The 25054-nt window shown below is 34.6% G+C and overlaps 2 protein-coding genes across 4 annotated transcripts; both read right to left on the bottom strand.

The window, feature by feature from the left end:
* Window positions 1–3272: 3272 nt before the first annotated feature.
* On the bottom strand, window positions 3273–18490 carry LOC124827315 (Transducin/WD40 repeat-like superfamily protein). 3 transcript variants are annotated; one of them, XM_088103221.1, is made up of 10 exons: window positions 18134–18484; window positions 15452–18040; window positions 15264–15367; window positions 14122–14238; window positions 10309–10378; window positions 8035–8823; window positions 6768–6970; window positions 5855–5981; window positions 4422–4628; window positions 3273–4015 (listed from the first exon to the last, which is right to left on the bottom strand). In XM_088103221.1, exons 1-10 carry the CDS (start codon window positions 18293–18295, stop codon window positions 3872–3874), a joined length of 4512 nt encoding a protein of 1503 aa, XP_087959347.1. In that variant the 5' UTR covers window positions 18296–18484; the 3' UTR covers window positions 3273–3871. The 3 variants fall into 3 exon arrangements, with proteins under 3 accessions (XP_087959347.1, XP_087959345.1, XP_087959346.1); XM_088103219.1 differs by lacking the exon at window positions 14122–14238 and having other exon boundaries at window positions 18134–18483; XM_088103220.1 differs by lacking the exons at window positions 3273–4015; window positions 4422–4628; window positions 5855–5981; window positions 14122–14238 and having other exon boundaries at window positions 6796–6986; window positions 18134–18490.
* Window positions 18491–19967: 1477 nt separating this feature from the next.
* TOPP3 (type one serine/threonine protein phosphatase 3) lies at window positions 19968–24125 on the bottom strand. Its single transcript, XM_047300325.2, has 4 exons — window positions 23610–24125; window positions 21823–22382; window positions 21092–21304; window positions 19968–20379 (listed from the first exon to the last, which is right to left on the bottom strand). The coding sequence occupies exons 1-4, from the start codon at window positions 23785–23787 to the stop codon at window positions 20365–20367; spliced, it is 966 nt and encodes a 321-aa protein (XP_047156281.1). The 5' UTR covers window positions 23788–24125; the 3' UTR covers window positions 19968–20364.
* Window positions 24126–25054: the final 929 nt, after the last annotated feature.

The following is a 25054-nucleotide window of genomic DNA, read 5'->3' as shown; positions in this document are numbered from 1 at the left end:
TGGAATAGAAGAAATTGGGTGGTCTGATAATGGCCCGATTGCGGATGGAATAGAAGAATAGAATGCTCACTTAAAAACCCACCTTCCAATAAGATAACTTAAAAAAATGTAAGTTTAGAAACGAAATTAGGTTATATTTTATTAGATTAAATATGTTTATATTATTTAAATTTGAAAATTTGAAAATAAAATTAAAATTTGTTTTTACTATATAAACTTTATACATTTTTATCTTTAAACTTTAAAATAAATAGATATTTTTTTTTTACATTTTAATACTAACATTTGAATTAAAATGTATTAAAGAGTATAACTAACTCAAACGGTCAATCTAAAATTTCATTTTATATATTAAATTTTGTTAACGCATTCTAATTTTGTTATCAAAGTCTACAGGAAAATGTGTATCCGTTTATAAATTTCAACTTTATGTCACATGCTAAAATTATATTTAATTTTTATTATATATATATATATATATAATTTATAAAAATATAATCAAGTTATTTAATTTAATTACTAATAACAAATGTATGACTCGTTATGTATAAAGTAATAACTGATTTATTATCCAATAAATTCATTGGGTAGGAGCAATTACCATTAAACTAACTTGATCACTTTACCTCCATTTTTACTCTTTTTTATAAAATATACTTTTAACAACTTGCTCTTCTACTGTTCACGTTTCTTCATCTTTCACTTGGATAGGATTTTGGTTACTATCGTCGTTCTCACTTTTGTTTTTCATGTAAAACTCTTTCTTTTTTCTGTTTCTCTTTGATCCTTTCACTTAGATAATAATAAAAAAAAAAGCCATTTTCAAAGAACAATTACATAATGTAATAATTCTTCTTATAATTAAATAATTCAACAACTCGAAGAGAATCAAGGATTGCGTCTCTAATTTTGGTCTAATATTGACTTTGAGAAGAATCAGAGATTCTGAAGCCATAAAAAGGAAGAATATAAATATTGTATTGGAGAGTGTTTGTATCTTTTGGTTAGAAGATATGGAATGCATATATGTTATCCTATTTTGCGCTATGATAAATTTTATGAAGCTTTTGCACAAAGTCCTAATTCATTTCTGGCATCTTTTTATACTCGTTTCTATCTTTTAGTAGACTTGCTAAATTGAAAGAAAACATATGCAATACGTAAGTTTTGCTTTATGTTTAGGTACAGAAATTTTGTTTTGTGTTGACTTTAAATTATAAAAAACATATTTTAATTTCACATGAATAAAGAAAGAATATTGGAATAAAATAAGTTGCTGAATTTTATTCTATTCATATACGCCAAAAATCACATCAAACTTTGCGATCTTAAAAATTCGTTCCCAAACCAGGCACATGGGGAATGCATACTACACTAAAGTGGCTATGTTTGGATCATATAGGCAAATTAAAAAAATACATATATATGGGAAATGAAAGGAGAGAAAACAGTAAAAACTGTATTTCTTCAACGGAAACAAAGAGAAAGTAAAAGAAAACCAACAAAAAATTGTAATCATTTTTTTATATTAATAGTTTTAAAAAATAATAAATAAAATAACATTTTAAAAATATAAATTAGAATTAAAATAAATTACTTTATCCATTACTAGAATTTAAATAAATTACTTTATCCATTATTAGAATTTAAATAAAATTAAAAAAAATTAAATCAAATTGAAAAAATAATTATAGTAGTAAAACAAACAACTAATAGAACATATATCTATTATGCATTTAGTTATTTATTAGTCCAAATGCATATTGGTTTGCTGTAAGTGAAATTTATCCTTATATAAATCAATGTTAATGTAAATAAGGAATGTTTATGCATAAAAATATTTGTAAAAAGTTTTTATTTTTATGATTAATTTCTTTATCTGATTTAGTGTCTTTTTATTAACAAACTACTAAAGAAATTTCTTCACAACTTTCAAAACAACAATATTAATCATTATTATAATAACTAATAAAATTAAATAAATTTTAAATCTTCATCAAGATTAAATTTTTGTTGTTTATTGAATATTCAAAATTTATATATTTTTTAAATCGATTAATACGTATTTTTGTATACATTAAAATTTCTTGTAAAAACAATAATACATATTATTCTTAGTATTAGTATATTATTATAACCTACAAATGTACTAAATTAGGTACATTACGATTATTATAAGTATTGTTATACCATTAGTTTAGTATTATTATACCATTAATTAAGTACGTTATGAACATTTATACCTTATACCATTAATTAAGTACATCACAAATAAATTACTTTATTAATTTTATAATTTAGCATAAATAAATTCATATCTGAATGTTATATTTTAATCTTAATATTTATCATTCATTTTTTTTATAATATCTTTAATATATATATTAATCTGCCAAGTTATGTAATACAACACGTTAAACAAATAATAATTACTTACAGAACAGTAAGTTATAACTAGCTAACCTCGAAGTTTTCGAAACTTAACTCCTGAAATCTCAGTCCCTCAAAAGTGTAGGTTGTAGGATTGCACTTGTAATGGTTGTGTTATGGAAGGTAATGATGTTACGTTGTTATGAAAAAAAATTCATTCAAAGGGGGTATATAGCTTGATAGGTATAGTTTTCGCAAAAGTTAAGAGTAGGTGACATTTTATTAAAGTGAGAAAGAACAGGTAAACAATTCCACGTACAACGATGCCTTTCAGTGACAAACCCGTAACAGCGGGATGTTGACTTAAAGGTTTTCCGTAACTAAATATCACAGAAATTACGGTTTAACAAAGACAATTGACTTCAACCTTGGGTTTTCCAAAAGGAACTATTGGACTTTTGAATTGGCTATCAGGCTATAGCCATGTAAACAGCTCATCCATTCTTTCTGTAAAGAACTAAAAATATATATTGACTCGTTGAGATTGATCGACAACGAATTACTATAATGTAAAATAATCTTTCTTGGTATCTCCCTTTCTCACTATTCTTGGATCATCCATCATGCTCACGCGTTTTCTCTAAAAAAGGGTCTCACCTGAGATCTCACAAGTCTTGTATTGAATGACGGTGGAGTTCAATAATTATCCTTCACTCTATTTCATTATAGTAATTCAACTTGCCCAACCAAGGAGGTATAAATAAATCTACATTGATATATAATAATCTTGTTATTTTTACATATAACTACCACACGTAATCGTGGCCTTCTTGTCTTATTTGTTTTCCTTTCGTTTACAATATTACGTGAGCATGATCAAATCAAAGTGATACTCAGAAAAAGGAAAAAAAAATACTCAAATTGCATGAGAAGCCAGAGATCTATACAAAATTTAAGGGGATGCTCTCCGAAAAATTGGGGAGAGATCAACGTAATTTCTGTCCATATAAAGATTACACAATATGTGAAGACTAATTTTTCAAGATTATTCTTCGGGGACTTCAGAAACTACTTAACTTATGAGACCAAATAGTCAACCGGAATGGTTAATCATTTTGAATAACTTAGTAATTACTTGGCACCCCAAATGCAAATAAGTTCGTAGTTCCTATATTGAAAGGCCTACTTCTTCCTTTTCCCAGTATTTCATCCAAAAGATAGCCAAAGTATCTCAACTCATACTACGGACATCCAATTGGCTCCTTATAGTGATATCATCAAGCTGTTCTTTAAAAATCCTCCAAAGGCTGTGTCTCAAATTATAGGAGCTCCACATAATAACTTTTCAATTTCTATGCTAGTATAGCTAGTAAAAAATCTTCTGTTGCTAGTTTGGGCTGGCTATAGAAGCTATAGTGTTGTTTCATGACAGCCTCAACTAAATTATGGAATCAATGAAAATTCTCAGCAAGAATTTCTAAGAATCGGTACTAGTAGACGCTTATAACTGAAAAGTGCCCAATTCATGACCGTGTCTTGTAAGAAGTACTTTCCGCCCCTCAACCCATTCTAGTCTATAGGAGAGATCCAAATTATGAAGCAATTGTTTTGGACTGTCCCCGTGATTTGAATCCCTCGCATTATCCTACAAAGAAAATATAGGTGCTATTTCTCAATATAAGAAATAAACTTTTTGACATGGTAGATGACTTAATTAATTAATGACCTCATGACTCCTAATGAAAATGGTAAAATGAACGTTTTCATCCCGATCTATCTACCATTTATATTCATGCATCTCAACCAATTGAATGTATTTTAGTATGCTTTCAAACAACTTTCTATTATGCTTTCATCATTTACCTAGTTAAACTAATATTTGTTCCTCGCAGGTATCAGTTTCAGTTGAAGATCGGGTTCTAGGCTCATTCGCTGGATGTAAATAGCTTCAGTATGAAATATATATATATATATATATATATATATATATATATATGCACACACACACATACACACACATACACACACATAAATCTATATATAAAGATTACCTGAAAGTTCTGCAGCCTGTCAGTTTCCAAAATATTGGCCATTATGCTTGTTCTTGAAGAATTAGGAGAAAATCCTTCCCAAGGAGGAACAAATATTAGTTTGGTGCACTGGACAGGAACAAAGTTCCGGCTGAGTTTCTCCCACCAGAAAGATCCCAGTGACCACCATCTAATCAGTAGTCCATGTTCGGAAAAAGCCACCAGCCCCTAACAGTGAAGAATATTGGGGTATAGGTGGGAAAGAAATATCAGTTTGAGATGCTGACAATAAGTACCAATCTTGAAGCAAATAGATCGATAAAGAAGAAACACTATTTGGCATAAAATAGGCAGAAATTAAAGGCGCTATTAATAATCAGGGAAAAGAAAATACTAGCAGCACATTCTCTAATATTCTTGAACACACTGTTATTCGTTGATATTTATTGAAAATCAAATTATTTTGAGGGTTCCATATCTTATTTAACAAGTTCAGCTCCTTATTTTGTAAGCAATAATAGGTAATGTGTTATAGAAAGTGTAGCACTTTTGTTAGGAATCTTTTTATTTGACCAGAAGGGTAGGAACTAAAGAATTTACCCCTTTCTTGATCATTACTTCCTAAAAGTTCACAAATATTCTTTCTCCAATAGAAAGAGTTTGGATGTTCGTGTAATCCTGATCCTTGCAGAGTGCAGAGACTAAAGCAAACCTTCGCAAACTTCCTAATAATATCCATACAGAACATGTTTTTGGAACGAATTGGAAATTATTACCCCTAAGTTCTGGTGCATGGTACACATAATCCGATGCATTTCTCCTTCTGAATAAAAAATAAACAAGTTTTCAAACATTTTCTTTTAAATTCGAAGTGTATGTTCCAGCAGAAAACAACAATCCAGCCTTTCCTCACCAGAATGGGTCAACTCCATGGATCAAATGATTTATGACGCTATAATGTTCTGTAATGATTCTACCCTATAGGCACTATGCTCATACAAGAGTGCTTTCTCTGGTTAACAGTGCACTCAGATTTTTGGAAAAGAATATATGTGAAAGAAAGGTTTTCATCTTATTAATTGGTCCAATCAAGTAAAGTGAACCAATGCGAAAAGCTTACTCAAATCATAAAAAACAATATAGTGAACGAAAATGGATGGGGGAGCCACAAGGAAGTCTGTCAGGAACATTGCTCTTCTGAGTAGTCAGTAATTCCCAACTGAATTTATTAATCACATTATCACAGCATACATATGATCTGAAACCAGTAGCAGCCCATATTTCGGTCACAGATATATCAGAGTTTATAGTTTGTTTAATATAATTAAGATTCTGAATAAGATCAAACCTTTAGATATATAATTATTAGGTTAGGTAATCCAAAATCTGCTAAGTAAATCATATCATGAAACACCAAGTAGTCAAGGTTTTTTATCAGCATAATTTGTCAGTACCTCTCCATCTGGTGAAAAGCTCAGTGCTGAAATAGCAGTGGTCAACATTGTTCCTGATAATGATGCTGGGAGTAGAGTTGGAAGTCCAGGAGGCCCACTTGCATCTAAAACCTTTATCATTGTCACACTGCATAAAAAACGAAGGCTCTCCATTTAGGAAACTTTTATCTCCAGATATCTAAGAGACAAGAAACACATGACAACATTTTGAACCAGAAATTTCAAAAAGGGAACCATAGAAGTGCGAAAGAAAAGAAGAGAACAAGTTATACATGCCATTATCGTATAAAATGGGAATGTAGGTTAGGTCGAAAATAAATTTCTAATTCACTTTATCAAACCTTAAAAGTTCTTAAGAAATTGTCTATATCACCATAGCCTAACCATGGTAATGATGGTACTAATTATAAATTATCATTTTAGTCACATTATTTGAAAATGAAAATTAAAACTGTCACAATGATTTACAAATGCCACCGTACGTATTAGATCTGGTGATTTTCTCCATCATTCTCTGAATATGATGTTGAAGAATACCATCAAAGCAAAAAAAAAATACCAGTCAGCTACTTAGGATAAAATCAGGGGTAAGACTAAGCAGCAAGTATACAACGTCATGTTAGGCAACACTATATATTTTGGCATCTTAGCTAGACTGACACCTTGTTTTTCACCCCTTTAAATATATTATTATTGTTATTTTTTCCCTTCAAATTTTTAATTAATTCTACTAGGTGCTTCTAATGGTTTTTATTTCTTTGATCTTCCCACCCTGCATATAATATATAAATGGCATAAAATCAAGTGCACTTCTCTCAAGTACAAGAGAGACAGAAATTGGAGGATATTTCAACATTTCAGCCTGAACGCATTCTGAAATCAATAATTACAATCTATATCTGAATCCTAATACCTTTGCATATCATAAACCCTGATGTTTGCGTTGTTAACTTCTCTAATCACATCTCCAACTGCTAGTTTGGTCCATGAATCATTGACAGCCACCATGGGATATACACGTACAAGTTCCTTGAAAGTTGTCATTGAACTTTGGAAGCATGCCTTCCGCATGACTGAGTTGCTAGGATCTATAGTCTGTAAAATGAAGTTGACCACCTGCAGATCTGACGCACTGTCACAAAAATTCATGCTTCAATGTTTCAAAACAAATAAGCAGTATGAATTTAAATCTAATGGGGAAGACAGAAATACTAGAAAATCATATGTTTCAGTACGAACAGATGATAGCCTCTCAAAATACAAGAATCAGTCTGCTCCCAACCGTCAGGAATAGAAAAAGAACAGAAATAAGTAATGAAAGAGATAAGAATAGGAAATTCATTATAAGAAAGTACACAAAATAAAAATGAAACAAATGCATATCTAAAATGAAGAACTGACAGATACTGATAAGGTTCAGTTTGCACAGCATAAATACCAAATAGTTCAAGCTGTCAACATTAGTATATAAGTAAGAAAACTACAACAAAGGTTTTTCCCGCTAGTGAGATTAGTTACATGGATAAAAGGATACCCTGATGTTTTGTCTCAAATCATGCCTGTTTGTTAACCTTTAAACCTTTCTTGGTCATACTTGAAAAGAGAATGAATTTTATTATAATCATTCATATCTATTACATTCTCCTTACACCTATTTGTAACAATCTAATCTTCCAAAAAAGAAAAATAAGAAAACAATATACTAAAAAACAATATACTAATTTTTCCAAATCATGCAATTTTGCTCCACCATTGAATTCAATTGCTAACAGAAAATACTACTGGTGTGTCCAATTATGATAACATTGTTAGCTATTTATTCATGCATAATATTAATAGCAAGGTTTAACACCTAATATTAGGAACAGAAACATTAGCATTTTTTATTAGCGATTGGATGACATATTAGAAAAGGATCAGAATTAGTTAATTTTGATAACTAAAGGACCAAATGTGCAATTAAATTTGTAGAGTCCAAAATTGTAAAGTCACAACTTTGAGGATCAAAGGTGGATTGAAGCCAAAAAAATTAAAAGTGTAAATTAAGTCTGGAGGTAGATACCTAACCAAAAACATGAGGTGAAGTGAAAAATCAAACTAGAATTAGACGCAGTAAGATGAATCTACCAGAAAGATTAATAAAAATAAGGCTAGCGTTAGCAACAAGTGTTTTCACAAACCTTGTCAAGGTATTGAGCCAAATTCTTTGGAGAACCACGCATGATCCTTATGAGAGTCAACAAGGACACCATGTGGACGGGTGAATCAGATGCAGTAGACCAAATTTGGCTTTCAATCACAGCCAAAAAGCCTGTTATATCAGCCATAGCCAAACTTGGAAGAAGAACCTCCACCAATGTCTTTTTAATAGAAAAAGATGCATCCGATATTTCTTTCACTGACTTGGAAGATGGGCCACTCAACTCTACTTGGAAAAAAATATCCCCAATCAGACGAGGAATCTCAGAGACAATGCATTCTTTCCATGTACTTTCCATGCCCTCTGCAAGGAGCTCAGCAGCAGTGGAGCTATACTTCTCGTTCATAGCCATAGCCAACTTCATTAATGGATGAACAACTAGCCTGGAAAGACTTGGCTTTACAAGACTAGGATACCAGATAGCCAGTGCACCAGCAACAATAATGTGAGATGTCATTGCATCCTGACTAGTTCCACCAACACAAGAAATCCAATCTTGCACTTCAAATGATTCTAGCCAAGCAAGTATCTTGGATTCCTCATCTTGGGAAACTCCTTGTTTTTCTACCTTAGGAGATATACTCTCTTCCCGCTTGTTTCCTAGGTTATGCCTGTCTCGACTTCCAGTATGGAAACTCATATCGTTTGACTCAGTAGGTTTCAAATTGCATAGAGGTAGAGGAATAACATGAGAGGCAGCACAATGAAATATAGAGCGTGCAGCCATACGCACATGTTCACTTTCATCTTGCCAAAAAGCCACCAAGAGCTGCAAAAAGAGGAGATAGCCTTCAGAAGTTGAAATCAAGTAATAAGGAAGTTTTTCAATACCACAGGGCATGGGCACAGTCCACCGCCCATAATATGACAAACTACAAAAAATATTAATCAAGTATTGGAATTGATCATTCCAGTAAGATCATGGAACAAAAATACAAATAAAAAATAGCTTTCATAAAATGTTATGCTGCAACTAAGAGAATAGACTAAACTGCCAGATTTTAAGCTACCTCAAAAACACAAGAAACATGGACAAAGCTGGCCTAAATTGAGTCTGTTTCTTAAGCGAGAAAGTAAGGGAGTATCCACCCTCAATGAATTAAAAGTGCATATTATTAATCAACCCACTAATTTTTAATGCAGCTAAAACCTTCAGAAAACAAACTCCCTTTAGAGCAGCTTATTCTAGGAAACACACAACGGACAGCATTCAATGGCCAATTAGGTATTTGAAACCAAAAATTTTCCTCAAAAAGGAAATTTAAGAAAAACAAGAAACAGGAACAATCAAACAACAAAGGCAAAACAATTGAGGGTTTTCTCCTTGCTATAATCCATTTCCTTCAACTGCCTCCTATTTTTTTAGGGAAAATTGCAGCATAATGATGCAGTTTTTATTGGAAGTGGAGGAGGAGAGGATTGTAACTTGTGTTCCAGCCATTTGTATCCTCAAAAGTACCTAACGTATGTGGTACTACTTCTGAAATACTCGTGCCTCACAACTAGGTCTATTACAAAATTGAACTGAACCACATTAGTACTGAATTGAACTGAATTACAATTGTTCTGAAAAAAGCTGAACTATTATTTTAGTTTACTTTTTAAAAAAAAAAAAAACTGATTTACTTCTAAATCGAACTGCTTGAGCTACACTGAATTGTAACTCTTTTCCTCTTTGAGAAATGAATTTACAAGATACATTTCTGAATATGTGCAGCTCTACACCAGAAAGATTGACTTAAAAGAATGTAAAATGAAGAAAATAGCAATAACAGATATTGTGAAAGAAATAAAAGATAAGATTCTAAAACAGAACAACTGCAAAGGATTCACAAGAATTTAAAAGGAATAGGAAAGAAAGAGAAAGGTAGAAAGGAGGATATCAGTATTGAAAATGTAGAATACAAGAGGAAGAATCCTTGGCACTCCCTCCTCCCACTGAAAATCTTAGTTTTGATTATTTACCAAAAAGATACATTCCTATTACAATTTACCTAATTTAACTATGTAACCTCCTCACTGCCCTTGAAACCACCTAAACCTAACCACTAGTCTCCTATTATTTTTTTTCTTCTGGAATATCCCTCCAAATCTTATTCTTTTATTGAGAGTTGGCTCATGTCTAATGCAGTGTGATGCGTCGTAAGTTATCATATATTCTTCACAAGCTCACAACACAAATAATATAGGACATGCATAAAATCAATTGCAAATAAAATTATAAAGCTACAAAAGCACGTTTACATATTACAACCTGTAATGAAGGTGGCTTCACATCTGGAAAATTTTCCAAGAAATTCCGAGTATAAAAGGCTGCTAAAGCACTGCATACATATGATACTATCAATCATCAGCACATTTTTTCAAACTGAGTGCATTTTTAGAAAATAATTTAAGACTAATTGTTTAATAAATTAAAGAATTCGGCTTTAAAAAGGTGTTACTACATTCTAAACTGCACAAAAATACCACTACCCAAACAGTAAAAGTAAAATTAGTAAGAGGGCAAAAATATAACATAATAGGGACAGAATCTTTGCAAGCATCATGAAAAACTGTCAGAAAAACTGTTTTTGACAGTATTCATAGAGAAGCAATTGCTATTAAATAGAATACATAGACATAATAACTAAAAATCCTAATTTATGATGGATATAATGTATCCCTCCCTACAATTCTGAATCAACGATCTTGTACAATAAATATAAAATATATTGTCAGCCTATTAATCCTCCTAATTATCAAATGAAATTAAGTCAGCTAATGATGTAATTAAAATTGTACAAGGAAATATTAACTGCAACATAGATCAAGGGATTCTGACACTCCCCCTCAAGTTGGTGAGTGGATGTCATCCATTCCCAACTTGCCAATAATAGACTAAAATGAATGACCGGTTAGGACTAGCCTCAATAGAAGGTGAAGTATTAGGACTAGACTCAATAGATGGTGAAGTATTAGACTCAATAGATGATAGAGTATTAATGAGACTTAATTTTTGGGAAAATGAGGTTTTCTGTCAAGATTGAATTATCCTTATACTTGAGAATTAAACTGTAAAATAATTCAGAGGGCTTGATTGATCCCTCTCATAATCTTCTATTTATAAAAATAAATTGATAAAGAGTACATGATAATTAGGGTAACCTTAGACACAATATAATCATGATAAATAAGGTAACCTAGACACAGTATAATCATGATAAATAGAGTAACCCTAGACACAATATAATCATGATAAATTCGGTAACCTTAGACATAATATAATAATGATAAATAGGTAAATATTCTAACACTCCCCTCAAGCTGGAGCATACAGATTGTATGTGCCAAGCTTGAAATAAATAAACTCAATCCAACAAAATCAACTTGTCTAAAATGTCGAGACAATAGACGTGGTAACTTTGGCTTCAAACAAGATGCACATATGCTTCAGATCATCAAGAGAGAATATCGTAACCAAAGAGACTGCTCATAAGCTTATGGAGAATAATACTGGACAACCACAAAACTTCATCTAACACCATGAACCTTCGAGTAGGGTGACTTTGATAAAGTTGATTTCCATCAAAAGTGAATGTTGAGTGGCAGACAACGACAAACTGCAGAGACTGGATTGTCATCAAATAAGGATGGGGCCTGCATGGCTAAAAGCGAAAAAAATGTAGGGACTGCTATCTCTGACTAGTTAGGGCTTGCAGTGGCTGTAAGCGACAAAACTACAGGGACTGTCATCTCTGACTAATTGGGGCCTGCCGTGGCTGAAAGCAGGGACTGTCATCTCTGACTAGTTGGGGCCTTTGACTAGTGTCTAACTAGTGGCTGGAAACATACTCTCCCTTACTGCAGGGACTAAATTGCCATTACTGACTGATGGGGCCTGCAGGGACTAAATTGTCATCACTAACTGATAGAGCCTGCAGGGACTAAATTGTCATCAAGTAAGGATGGGGCCTGCAATGGACAAAAACATACTGCAGGGACTAAACTGCCATCATTGACTGATGGGGGTTTGTAGTGACTGAAACATACTCCCCTCACGGCGAACGACGGAAACTTTGAAGGTGGAATGTCATAATGGTCTCCTTTATTCATCAAAGCATCACTAGGAACCATGGTTGGATTGTGTTGAGAACTGTAAGGATGACAGATCCGAGGAACAAAGATTGAGACTTATGATGACATTAAAGACCAAAGATAGGTTGGAGGTCCAAAGGTTTTGTGTTGGACTACTCCCAAATGGTGATACTTAACACTGTATCACAAGAACTACGAGCTAAACAAACTAGACTCGGGCCCAAGGAGAAAGTGACCAATAACGATTGAAAGTGACGAAGTGGCATCAAGAGCGGTCTGCTGACTTTGAAATCAGGAACCAAGGACGTGTATGGACTCAACATGATTCGATGAGTCAAACAATGATGAAACAGAGATCTGAAGGACTTAGAGTTCCAAAACAACCAAAGGAGAAAACCCTAGGTCTGAGTTACAACCACCAAAACTAAGAAACAAGGACCAAAATGCACTCAGGAGGCTCCAGCGAGACGAATGGCAGTATCACAGTGTAATTTCAACACCGGAAAGGTGGCGCGTGACAAACACACGCTGGAAGCTGATCGTAGAGAAGTCGTGCGTGACGTTGCATGTGGAGGAGAATGGGGCAACGACAACCAGGGATGGGTCGTGCTCCTCGATGCGCACAAAACCCCTAACTTTGCCAGAGAAAACAAGACAACAGCGACGACGGAGGTTGAACAAATGTGGCGCACGTGGCAGTGCTTGGATGAGAACTAGCTCTTGACACAGGCAGGGTTGACCATGGCTCAAGGAGGCAATCTAGATCCATTGGTCGCCAGACTAAATTGTGGCGGTGGTCGGTGGCGGGCATTAGCGGACGACGTCGGAATGACAGAACACAGAGGTTGATGGTGACAAACTTATGTGGACAGCTACTCACAGTGGAAAAATAGTGCCAACGGTAAATGGCACCAGACAACGACAAACGGCACCAGACAGCGACAAACAGTGCCGGACAATTGCGGACAACAACTAGGGTTTGGAGACTAGATAGAAACCAGAACAGGACTACTCATTGAGGTATTTAAGAAAAGATGAAATTTTTAAGGCCGCCGGTGGCAGCTGCCACGGGCCATCGGCGACAAAGGTAGAAAAGATTCAGACAACCTGCTGTGATACCAACTTGAGAATTAAACTGTAAAATAATTCTTGAGGGCTTGATTGATCCCTCTCATAATCTTCTATTTATAAAAATAAATTGATAAAGAGTACATGATAATTAGGGTAACCTTAGACACAATATAATCATGATAAATAGGGTAACCTAGACACAATATAATCATGATAAATAGAGTAATCCTAGACACAATATAATCATGATAAATAGGGTAATCCTAGACATAATATAATAATGATAAATAGGTAAATATTCTAACACTTATCTTCAATGCATGATCTTTCCCCCTGAAGATAAGGTTGAAAATATAGTGTAGTTTCATCAAAGGTGACATCACAACACAAGAATTGTCTTGTTGGAGGGATTTGTATGCCTTTTGGTAGGTAAGTAACCAATAAATATGCACTTAATAGCTCAAGGATCAAGCTTTCCCCTAAGATTAGGATGAACATGGACAGAGGATACATAACCAAAGACTCGAGCTACAAGATGATTTGTTATCCTAAAGTCTGGAGGAAATTTAGAGAGTTGTTGAATAAGACTACTATTCTTTAGCTTTTCCGAGGATATTACACACTTGTACTTTACAAATTCATGAGTATCACAATGAAACATTTGTTTGTCAACTTTTTAAACTAAATTAGGAAACATAATTTGTAGGGTACTGAATGATGGATGAGCCTAATCAAAAGGGGTCCAACCAAATTCTTTTCTATATTGAACAGGGTCTATAAGATATAAACCTAGTAGATAACTGAGTCATGTGGTCTATGGCACAAGAATCAACTACCCAAACAACTTCTTTAGAGGAATTTAAGGCATTGAGTGTATAGGAATAAAGAATATGACATTCGAATGCTAAGGAGCAATTACCTGAGTCTGCAGGTTTTGTTATTGTGTCCAGCAACCCCCTTAATTTTACAATCTCCTTTGTGCTGAACTTTGTGGTGGGTCGAGTTTTCTGTGTATCGGACATCTTTTAGGTTTGAACTATGGTAATGCAGGCCTAGAATGAATACATTGGAATAAAGAAAGGTTTGTGCTATTGCAGCAATGCATGCTACGCAGGTGAATACAGCGGAAGAAAGAAAGGAATGTTGTTTTGCAGCAATGCAGGCTGCACAAGAGATTACACAGGCTCCCAAGGATTTTAGAGCATTGAGACCATGTCAGAAAAATTGTTTCGTATGTTATTCATAGAGGAGCAATTGCTCTCAAATAGAATACATAGACATAACTGAAAATCTTAAGTTATGATGGATATAGTCTATCCCTATAATTCAAGATCAATGATCTTGTATAATAAATATAAAATATATTGTTAAACCTATTAATCATCCTAATTGTGAAAACTAATTAAATCTCCTAATTATGTAATTAAAATTGTTCAAGGAAATGTTAACTGCAGCACAAAATTAAGGGATTTTGACCAAAACCAGCCATGGAAAACCTACTACTATTTATCCTACACCTGATGAATACTTTTTCTATTCAGAATTTTACAAAAATGTCAAACTTGTCTTGCTTATTGACCAGTTCGACTGCAGCCAACGTAGGATCCAAAATATCTTGTTGGCCATGGTAGTCGGGGGCACATCTTTTATCTTTTATTATTTTCATCATTTTTCTATTCATGAAAAAATATGTATATGTTGCAAGAAAAACTTCAAGGAGCTGCAGGTTTCAAAAAATAACAAGAATCCACCTATAACATGACATCCATAGCACATGGAACTGCATAAGTAAATGGATGGTTTTTCCAGTTTGCGAAGAAAAGAACATCAAATAGAACTTTGAAACTTTGTAGCATTTAAAAAAGCATCTCGTGGTTTATAAAATTTAAATTTAAAGTACGTTTCTAAGATAAGTTAAGTTTAGGGAAAAAAAGAGGGTTCCGAGAAAAAAAAATTATAAAAAGCTGTGATTAAAAGATTTTCATATAAAAGCAAAAAGATTTAAGAGTACAAATAACTGGATTTGTTTTTTCTTTTCTATTAATGTAATTGTCACTATACCTGCTGGCTGCCGAACCAGAGTGAGACAAGCTAATCAAACGTTGGGCAAGGGACACCATTGTCAACGATCTCATTGCACAAAACTCGGATGATGATTTCCAGAGCTGAAACATGGTTTTTAATGTCTCAGGAACCGTTGGAAACAGAGATAAAAGAAATAAGTCCCAACGTACTGTCCAAAATATTACCTCAAGATTAGCACTCTGAGTAGGAAATGTCAATGTCAATGATCCTTTATCCCCCTGCAGACCAGAAGCTACGATGAAGTTTTCTGGTCTCATCAGCTTCATGTCACTTATCAACAAATTATCAAGCTCTATGTCTACACTCCAAGAATGTAGATATGACAAGCTATATCGAAGTAAGTATTCTTCAAACAGGTTAACCAAGTCATGCCCCTCTAAAGTTTCTGCATTATGGTAGCTGGGATTTTGCTCCTGGACTCCCTGCTGCTTCAAATTGATATTGACTGGCTTGCCACCACCATTTTCAATGGACTCATTCTTTTGAAATAAGAACATCAAGGATGCAAGATCAAAACACAGAGACACTATCCCTGGGAAAGGGCAAGCGCATTTGATAGGAAGCTTGCTACTCAAAAGACCAATTTGAGAGGATGAATGTGGCTTCACTGAAATTTCTTTACCTGCATTTGTTTTGGAAGAATTCAGCTCAGTCATATTTGAAATATTTGGTGACGACCTTGATGAAGTAAGCAAGTTGTCTGAACGATTTAAGGGGGAGTTAGAGAACCTTGCATCATCAACTATCGGAAGGAGTAAGGAAGAGACTGATGTGTTTCCATTCAGCAATGTGCCAGATACGGAATTCTTGCTGATGCTTTTACAAAAATTATCAAACATTGAATGTGCAGCTGTCCCAAGTAGGACTCGCTCACGTGAACCTGTCTTTACATCCCAAATGTATAATACATCAGTAGCATCAGAAGTTCCGTAATGTGTTTGACAGAGACAGGAAATATAACCTCTTGCTCCATCCCATAAAACTTTAGAAGGATAGTTCATATGTCCAGGAAAGATTCTCTCCACTCGCAGAGTCTCTAGAGAAACAAGAGCAACACATGCATCCTCTCCTACTGAAAGGAAACAATTACTCCAAGGATGCACAGTCAAAGATGGAGCAAGAATAATTTGACGGACAGGAGCCACATGATGATGCATTACCATGATAAGACTGCCAGTGTCAAGATCCCATATTCGAATCGTGCAATCCATACTTCCAGACACCAAAACCTGCTTAAAATTCCAGCTTTTGGCACTACCCATCATTTGATGTGCTGCCAAACAAAGTACAGCACCTGTATGTCCTGAGAAAAACTGTTTGCAAGCAGTTGGCTTTTCATCAGGATTGGAACTTGCATCATCCAAGCAAATCCCTTGAAACAAATCAAACCTTACAACCTCTATTTCTCCACTTAAAAAACCGTATACAACAGCATAAGGAGTAAAGAGGTTCTCGGAGATGATCATGGAGGAAGAAACGACCTTCCCTTTGTAAGCATAACAATTAGTTCCAGTACCAGCTTGTTTGTTGTCTACAATATCAGAACTTGGACTCACACCAAAAGTAGAAGTAGTCTCAAGTACATCGAGTCCCTTGAGCTGAGTCGATTTCTCAAACCAGCCAGTGAAAGATACACCATCACCGACCATTCTGCATTGACGATACAATCTACCAGGTTCATCACTAAAATCATGCAATGACCACATTGTGGCAAGTGGTCTCCATAGTAAAGGGTCCTCGTAATTATAGCAAATTGACTTGATGCATACAAGATATTGACTTACTTGTTGAAAAAAAACAGATAATCTCATATCAGGTTGAGAACGAGTACCAGGAATCTCAAAAAGAGGTTCACATTGGAAAACGTCATTCTGATACAATACATTATATATAACTGCATAACCTACATTATTCCACACAACAAATCGTACTGTAATCGAGTTTCCATATTCGTTGCCGTTGCACACATTCTCCACATCATCATTCTCAAGAAAAATGCCACCAACAGCATGTGTTTGAATAGAACCCTGATCCAAACTGAATAAGCTATCCACAAAAGAAACTTCTCCAATCACACTATGATTCAGTAACCTGAAGACACACCGATCTTCCAATATTGAAGCAACAACATTCCCATAGGTTAAAACCGAAACAATCTGCTCCACACTACTCAATTCCTCGTCGAAAAAAGAGGTCTCCAATTGACCTTTATCACCAAGTGAACCCGCCAAGCTCTCCCCTCGATCCTCTGATATCGGAACCATCTGCTGCCTCCCAGCCGAATCAGCCACAAACACAGAGTTTCTCTTCTCGTCATCACCCAACACCAGTGCCATAAACTTAATTGGACCAATGGATAGACTTCCATGAAACACAGTTTGAGTAATGGAAAGCGAATAGGAGTCCACAATAAGAACAGTGCATTTAGGAGGCTTCCTAGGCTGAGTTTCTCTATCAATTAATCCTTCATTCCCCTCTAAAGAACACGCTATACACACATATCTCGGTGTCGAAGGCAAGGTTCTAATTAAACGAGGAGTGCCAACCCAAGGCGGCAATTTCCTCCGGCACCGGCAATGACCACTGTTCTTGCTCCACACACACAGAAAACCATCACAGCACGCACTTATCAACGCACTGAACTTACTTGCACTCGAAGTATAACCGTTTCCTGCATCTGCAATTGGCCTGCATACAGCGAGATCGGTAACCGGTGCGCCGTGACCGCACAGCACGCCCACCGCCTTAACTTCCTGCAAAATCGACGCGGCTCTTAGCGATTGAAGGAGAAATAGTTGTTATAATTATTTGATAATTGGAAAGGAGAACAGAAAAATTGAAAATACCGGTGTGGAAGCGGAACTGGAGATGGTCCACCAGATGATGGAGCCATCCGATCCGGCTGTGTAAAAGGTTGGCGTCGGTGGTTCCGTCAAAGCGGCGACGGCGGTGACGCGGTGAGGAAACGGCGTGCCGGACCATATGCACGCCACCGATCTGCACTTCATCGATAATCGAATTTCTCACTTCATTGCTTTTTTTTGAATAACCGCTACACAGCGCATGTATGATTATTACTCTATCACTCCATTCGCGAGTTTTGGTTTTAAACGAAAAGGTTTGGTTTGGACACTTGATTTGAACTCTATTCGCTGTTGCTAGTTTGTAATTGTTAGATTCACGTTTTTTATTTCTCTAGAGTTAACACACAACACAGTTTATTTAATCCCCAAAGCAACCTATTTATTTTTTGGGTCTAAATTATATATGTCCTTGTTCCACTTTCATAGAATGTTTATTTATGGAAAGTTTAAAGTGGCGCATTTTTTAATTTTGTATTAACGCGTGTCCACATCTTTCCATTAATTTTCAATTTTTGGGATACATAGACTTTCAATTTGGACAAATTTGTTTCACCAAATCATACTACATTTTTAGAGATGATACTTTCAAAAGTATTAGTATGACGAAGACGGTTATTCTGGATATATTTTAAAAGAATTGGTTTAAATTTTATTATTTCTAGAAATATTTTTCATCAATTAAAAACAAGACAAGGTTAATAATTTTTTTATGAATTCAGAAAAAGACAAGGTTAATATTAAGATTATTTAAAATGTTTGCTTTGATAGAATTTTTTATTGTTATACATTTTTCCAAGTTTAATAACTAAAAAACTAGTTTGTTTGATTTAGTTTGTAATTTTGTAATTGTCAGCGATTCAACGAGATTTTGTATATGATAAGAATAAGAATTAAATATCATTTATCTGTCACATACATCGTATTTGCAACGGGTGAATGTAAAATATTTAACTAGTATATTAAATCGTCACAATATGACTTATAGTTTGATGGTTGATTGTGTTACATTTTGGTGTGCATATTAGTTTTTCCCTTCTTTATGAAAATGATTCGTTTTGAATTTTAATACTGATAAAGCATGGGAACAAAAAGAAAAAAGAAAAAGATAAATAGTGATGATGCTTGCTGTCATGATAAACGAAGAGAGAAAATTAAGAGGAGAACAAAAAAATTGAAGATAAATATTTTAAAAACTACTTTTCATATTTCATTTTTATTCTTCATTTTTTTTATTGGTTAACGCTTAAACATAGAATAAGTTTTTATTTTGGTAATCGTTGATGTAAATATCATATAGTATAATAATTCGCAGATGTGTTGAAATATAAACACATTGTCACTCACTCTCTTTAGAAGAATGAAATCCTGAAAAAATGAACTGAAGGTACATTTACTCTGACTTTCCTCTGATTTTAAAGTTTCAATAATTACACACTCATAACAATTCACAAGTTTTAAAGCGCTGTTGATGTTAGTTTTTTCAAAGACCACATACAAATTACGATGTTTTAATCTTCATATAACATTATTCAAGATACTAACAGACTGCATGCTTATTACACTGTTTTAAACGTTTACATACATTTAAAATATTGCATTGCCTGGTGATATTTTTCTTTTGTTAGAGGTTGCCACACTCAGTATGGGATGCAAATAAAACAGATTAAAATAAGATTTCTGCAGTACCTGACGCCCTACTCCTTTATTTTAATCACAACATTAAAAACTTACATTTCAATTCATAAAAAAGCAAACCTGGTTCAAATTAATTCGATAGGATCCAACTTATGACATGTAAAAATCAATACAAATGATATATAAAACACAGGGAGCTAAAGTGTAAATTTCATTAGTAATGACTAAAATATAAAATGTAACTTTTTAAGCAAGGAGAAGTGAATTTAACCTAAATTAAACTTCCCGCGACGAAATAAGATATCCAGATTTCTCCTTACAATGTTTGAATTTGCATTGTACATTAAAAAAACTATGTGAAGGAAGAAAGAAAGAAACAAAGGAAAGGGGGTCAATCAGTTGCACAATGAAGTGCCCTGTTCCTTGCTACACAGCTTAGTTTCGTTACCAAGGAAAGAAGACGCTATGCTTTATATATATGCTGTGAATCATGCCAGGCAACAGAACGATAAGCCTTTGAACTAAACGAAGAATGAAAGCCTCTATTGAGCTCATCGACCTTTGTATGGGTCGAAATGTTAATTCTTCCCACCCTGGATGCAAAAGGGTAGGATAGATTAGAACTCGGTAGTATATTTTAAAAAACATACGTAGCATATGATAGAATGAAAAGAAGGCAGCTAACAACTTCGCCAAAATTTTCAAGCCACAATTAATAGATGCTCAAGTAATTTAACAAAATCCATACTACTCTTTTCGCCTTTTATTCATCCTGTCTCACACTGATGGGCTTGCAAAAAGGTAAAAAGAAGGGAAAATCAACATTGGTGAACAACTAAACGAATTTTAATATCTACAAACATCACACTCCTTGAACACGTGAAGGAGGTATAAACCTCGTTAAGAGGAATTGCCCCCCTCACGACATAACACGGGCTCTGCACTAGAGGTCACTGTTTCACTTGACGCTCATGCCCCCAAATAGAACGTAACCTAGCCAGAAAATTGGTATAAAAGTCTAAGATAATTGTGAGCAGTGGTAAGGCTGCGAGACTTGGATCTTTTGGACAGGTTAAATCCACACTAATTGATTCATATGTACAATAACCAACTTAAGTAATACACATGGATCATAGTTGTTAATAGATAGACCTAGAAGTTATGATACAGTCACCTTCTTGATTAAAACTCGAGTTTGGGACATACTTACATTAGAACATACAAACAGCTATCCACATACATAAGCATAAATAGTAAATATTAATGAACAAGTGCATGTCTTAAAGTAATTTCAATCTTTATTACCTTATGAGGTGGAGTTCCCGGTCTTGATGTGTTGTTGCCAAATCCACCTTTCACTTTCTTTTCAGAAGATTTAAGTATTTGAAAAGAGCATGTCAAAGTGTCATCCACACTCATCATAGCACCGGCATTATCAAATTCACCACAGTAATTGGGGGCGGAGAATATAGTCACCAACTGACGCTTGGCAAAAAACTCATATCCATCCTCTACAACCTGAAACACAGCCCAAAATTTCAAAAGGGAAACATCAAACCAGATTCACCAATATTTCTATATACTGATTCACCAATTCGTTAAAAAGAATATAGACCGATGAGCCAAGTAAATGTCCAATAAATTAGAATAGACAGACAGAGAAACAATGCAATACAAGTATAATATTAACAAAAATCAGGATCATCAATCAAACACCATAGATAACAAGCTGTCAAAGTTGATGCTACAGAAAAGAAAGAGAAAACCCAACTGGTGCTAGAAAATTACGGATTAAAATATTAAACAAAATAATTATTATTGCAATACTCAATGCATGAGGTGAAAACACAAATTAATCACGTTCTCATGCATTCTGTCCCTAATTTTCCCTCTGATTCTCAGTCATAAAAAATAATGAATCTACTCAATGCATGTGATTATTCTTCATTAAACATTAACAATATGGGTAGTAAATTGCAAACGCATACATCATGCATGCCAAACTATAGAGAAATCGAAAGTATAGGTTTCATTACCTGATGAGCTCTGCAAATTAGGTCAAGATCATGCTGTTCAAGAAATTCAACAACCTTGTCAGCCCCAAATGTAAATGACACACCTCGATCATTTTCTCCCCACCCATCAAGATCTTTATCAGGATCAGCCCATAGAAGATCACAGAGAAGACCGTGATCTGGCACATCGATAGGACGAGCAAGATTCCGTATCTGATCCAAATGTTTAAGATCAGGTGATAGTCCACCATGCATGCAAAGAATCTTCTCATCTATCAGAGCAGCAACAGGTAGACAATTAAAGCATTCAGTAAATGTCTTCCAGATGCGAACATTAAATCTCCTCTTACACTCATCATAGAAACCATATATTCGGTTGATGGAGGCACACTCATGGTTACCCCTGAGAAGAAAGAAATTCTCCTTGAATTTGACCTTGTATGCAAGGAGTAAGCATATTGTCTCTATGCTTTGCTTACCACGATCAACATAATCTCCAAGAAATAAATAATTTGCTTCTGGAGGGTATCCCCCGTATTCAAACAGCCTTAAAAGGTCTGAGTATTGGCCATGAACATCTCCTGCAAATGAATCGTTTAACACAGATGCCATCTACTATTTAACATTTACAGATAACACAGTGGTCAAAAGCAAAGGAAGGCAACCTAAATGTTCTAGGGCTTTTACCACCTCAAACCAAAAGGTGCCAAAAAGTAAAAAACTAAAGCAGCAAGGCATTAAAATTAGAAAAGAAAACAGTAAAATTTCAACCAATTTAACATAAATCAACTACTCAAACATGACAATACTACTTAAAACTGAAAAGATGTTCAAGTGCAAAGCACAATAATAAGTTGAAAACAGGCTCCAATGTCAAAATTTCAAAAACAAAAATAAATACAGCAGCCAACACCGCAACCCTAAAGTTTAAATTCATGACAAAGAAAGTTAGATGGGTAGGCTTCGGGAGTTGTCACAATTATTGGCCATTTAAACCAAGTACCATGGAAAAGTCATCAAGGCAAGCAACTTGGTCGAACCAGGAAAACATCACAAGGCAGCAGAAGCCTGACAGAAGGGGCACAATATCTACAACCCCAAAAGCCCATCAATCCCTTCTGTTTCCACCCTTGGTCCCCCTTATTGGTCCCTATCAACCATATACGTGACACTGACAGATAAACAACAAACTTACAGAAAATCAGTTTCTGCAAGTAGTAATGCAATTATTGAGGTATAGAACTTTAGAAGGCATAAATTCTATCCAACAACGCATCGAAAACAATTCTTCATTTAAACAGAAACCTCAACACACAATTCCACACAAATGAAGAATTTATGATTTTGCAGAAGTTGTTGATTATCTCAGAAGTGTAGTAGCTATCACCACTGATCACACTTCCCTTTGCTACCACCCAATTCCTCACCTGTCTTCTAAACAGCCGCAAGAAAACGAAACAAAAGAGTGAGCAGCAATCCCGTCTTCAGCACACACCAACCTAAATGGCCCATAGCAAATTCAATGCACCAAAAGAGATAGGAAAGAGACATGACGCCGTAACCTAAGACCTTCGTAGTCACGCCCAATCCTAATCGCCCCCTAATTTCAATTCCATGCAAAAAACGGTAATCCCAAACCGCATGTAAAACAAACAAGCAGAATCACAGGCAGGTTCACCCCACGTTTTCCATTCAATTACAGAATCCACACATCACAATTCACAATTATTACAAGACAAAAACCGACAAAACAACAAGCAATACAAAAAATTATAATTTAATCAACTAATTACGTGAAAAAAATATACCACAAATCTTAATTGGAGCCTCGAGTTCGAGAAGATTGGGTTGACTGAGAAAGATCTCTTTAGAGGAAGCGCAGAGTTGTCGAATTTCCGCCTCCGTAAGCTGCACCTGCTTCGTTGCTCTACCGTTCTTTGCCGCAACGAGCCGGCGGATAATATCGTCGAGCAAATTCTCATCCATCTCGCGATAATTTCAAAAGCGGATGATCGGGTTATGGGTTTGAGAAGGAGAAGAAAAGGGTTCACGCTTTGGCTTAAAGATAAAGCCGAAGAAAAAATAAGAGATGGAGAGAAGGCAAAGCAAAGGGTTTAACGAACGAATCAAAAACGCAAAACGGGGAAAGGAGCGAAACGACGAGGGGCTGATTGGAAATGGCGCCGTTTCCCGCTTCCAGAACGGAAATGACAAACGGAGTTGTTTAGAGAGACATCGACGACGCTAATAGTTATGTAGGTTTTGTACTCTTTGGGTTTGGCGGAGGGGAGTGGCCACTAGTACCAACCCTACCCTAGTTCTACTTGTGACAAGGACAAATAATAATACACATTCATCTTCCTTCTAATTTTTCTCTATAGGCAAATTGCCAAAAAAAAAATAATAATATTAGTAACAAATTTATAACCATATATAAATTCTTTAATTTTTATTTTTTTTTTACTAAAAGTAGTCATGGCACCAACAACATGATTAAAAAGTAATAAAGAAAAATAAATCTGATACCTTACTTTGCCTCCCTGCAATGCATTGCATTCCTGAATCCTCGTCTGCAACCCTATCTGAAACATTTTAGGAAGTGGGACCCCACTCCTCGCACGTGCAATGGGTCGCCATGTCATCTTTTCTTCCCTCATGTACCGTAGTTTTTTTTTTCAGTCTGCAATTCACCATCATCATCATCACCCTGATAATCAAGATCTTATATTACTCAACATGGGATTTATGTGATGAATGTCTCGATCTTTAATACGCTTTAAGTTTATGTAAAAATCACTCTAATTGATGCTAATTTCTTCAAAAGAAAAGTGTTAGTGTTTTATGAGAAAAATGGTTAAGGTTTAGATATATGACATTTTTTTTAATGCGACTAGTTAGACTTTATAATTGACCTGTGCTACACACGAGGTAAAATATAAATGTGAAATTGAAATATATTTAAAAAATAATTTAAATATGAGCTAATACCTAAATCGGAAGTATAGAATTATAAAAGAACGAAAAAAATGTCAACTATAAATCTTGTTTTTTTGGTTGTTAGCTAGTACAAAATCATATTTTTTTTAATTGTGAATTAATTGTTAATATTTTTATTGTTACTTATTTTTTATTTATAATATATATTTACAAACTAACTTAATTTTAGATAAAATTATTTTCCTTAACCTCCTTTAACTTTTACATATGTTTAATTATTATTATTTTATCTCAATTTTGATTTAAAGGTTTCAAA

This window comes from Vigna umbellata, chromosome 1, assembly GCF_029865625.1.
Source record: "Vigna umbellata cultivar VRB3 chromosome 1, Vumbellata_1.0, whole genome shotgun sequence".
NCBI lineage: Eukaryota > Viridiplantae > Streptophyta > Magnoliopsida > Fabales > Fabaceae > Vigna > Vigna umbellata.
This window is presented reverse-complemented; position numbering and strand designations above follow the sequence as displayed.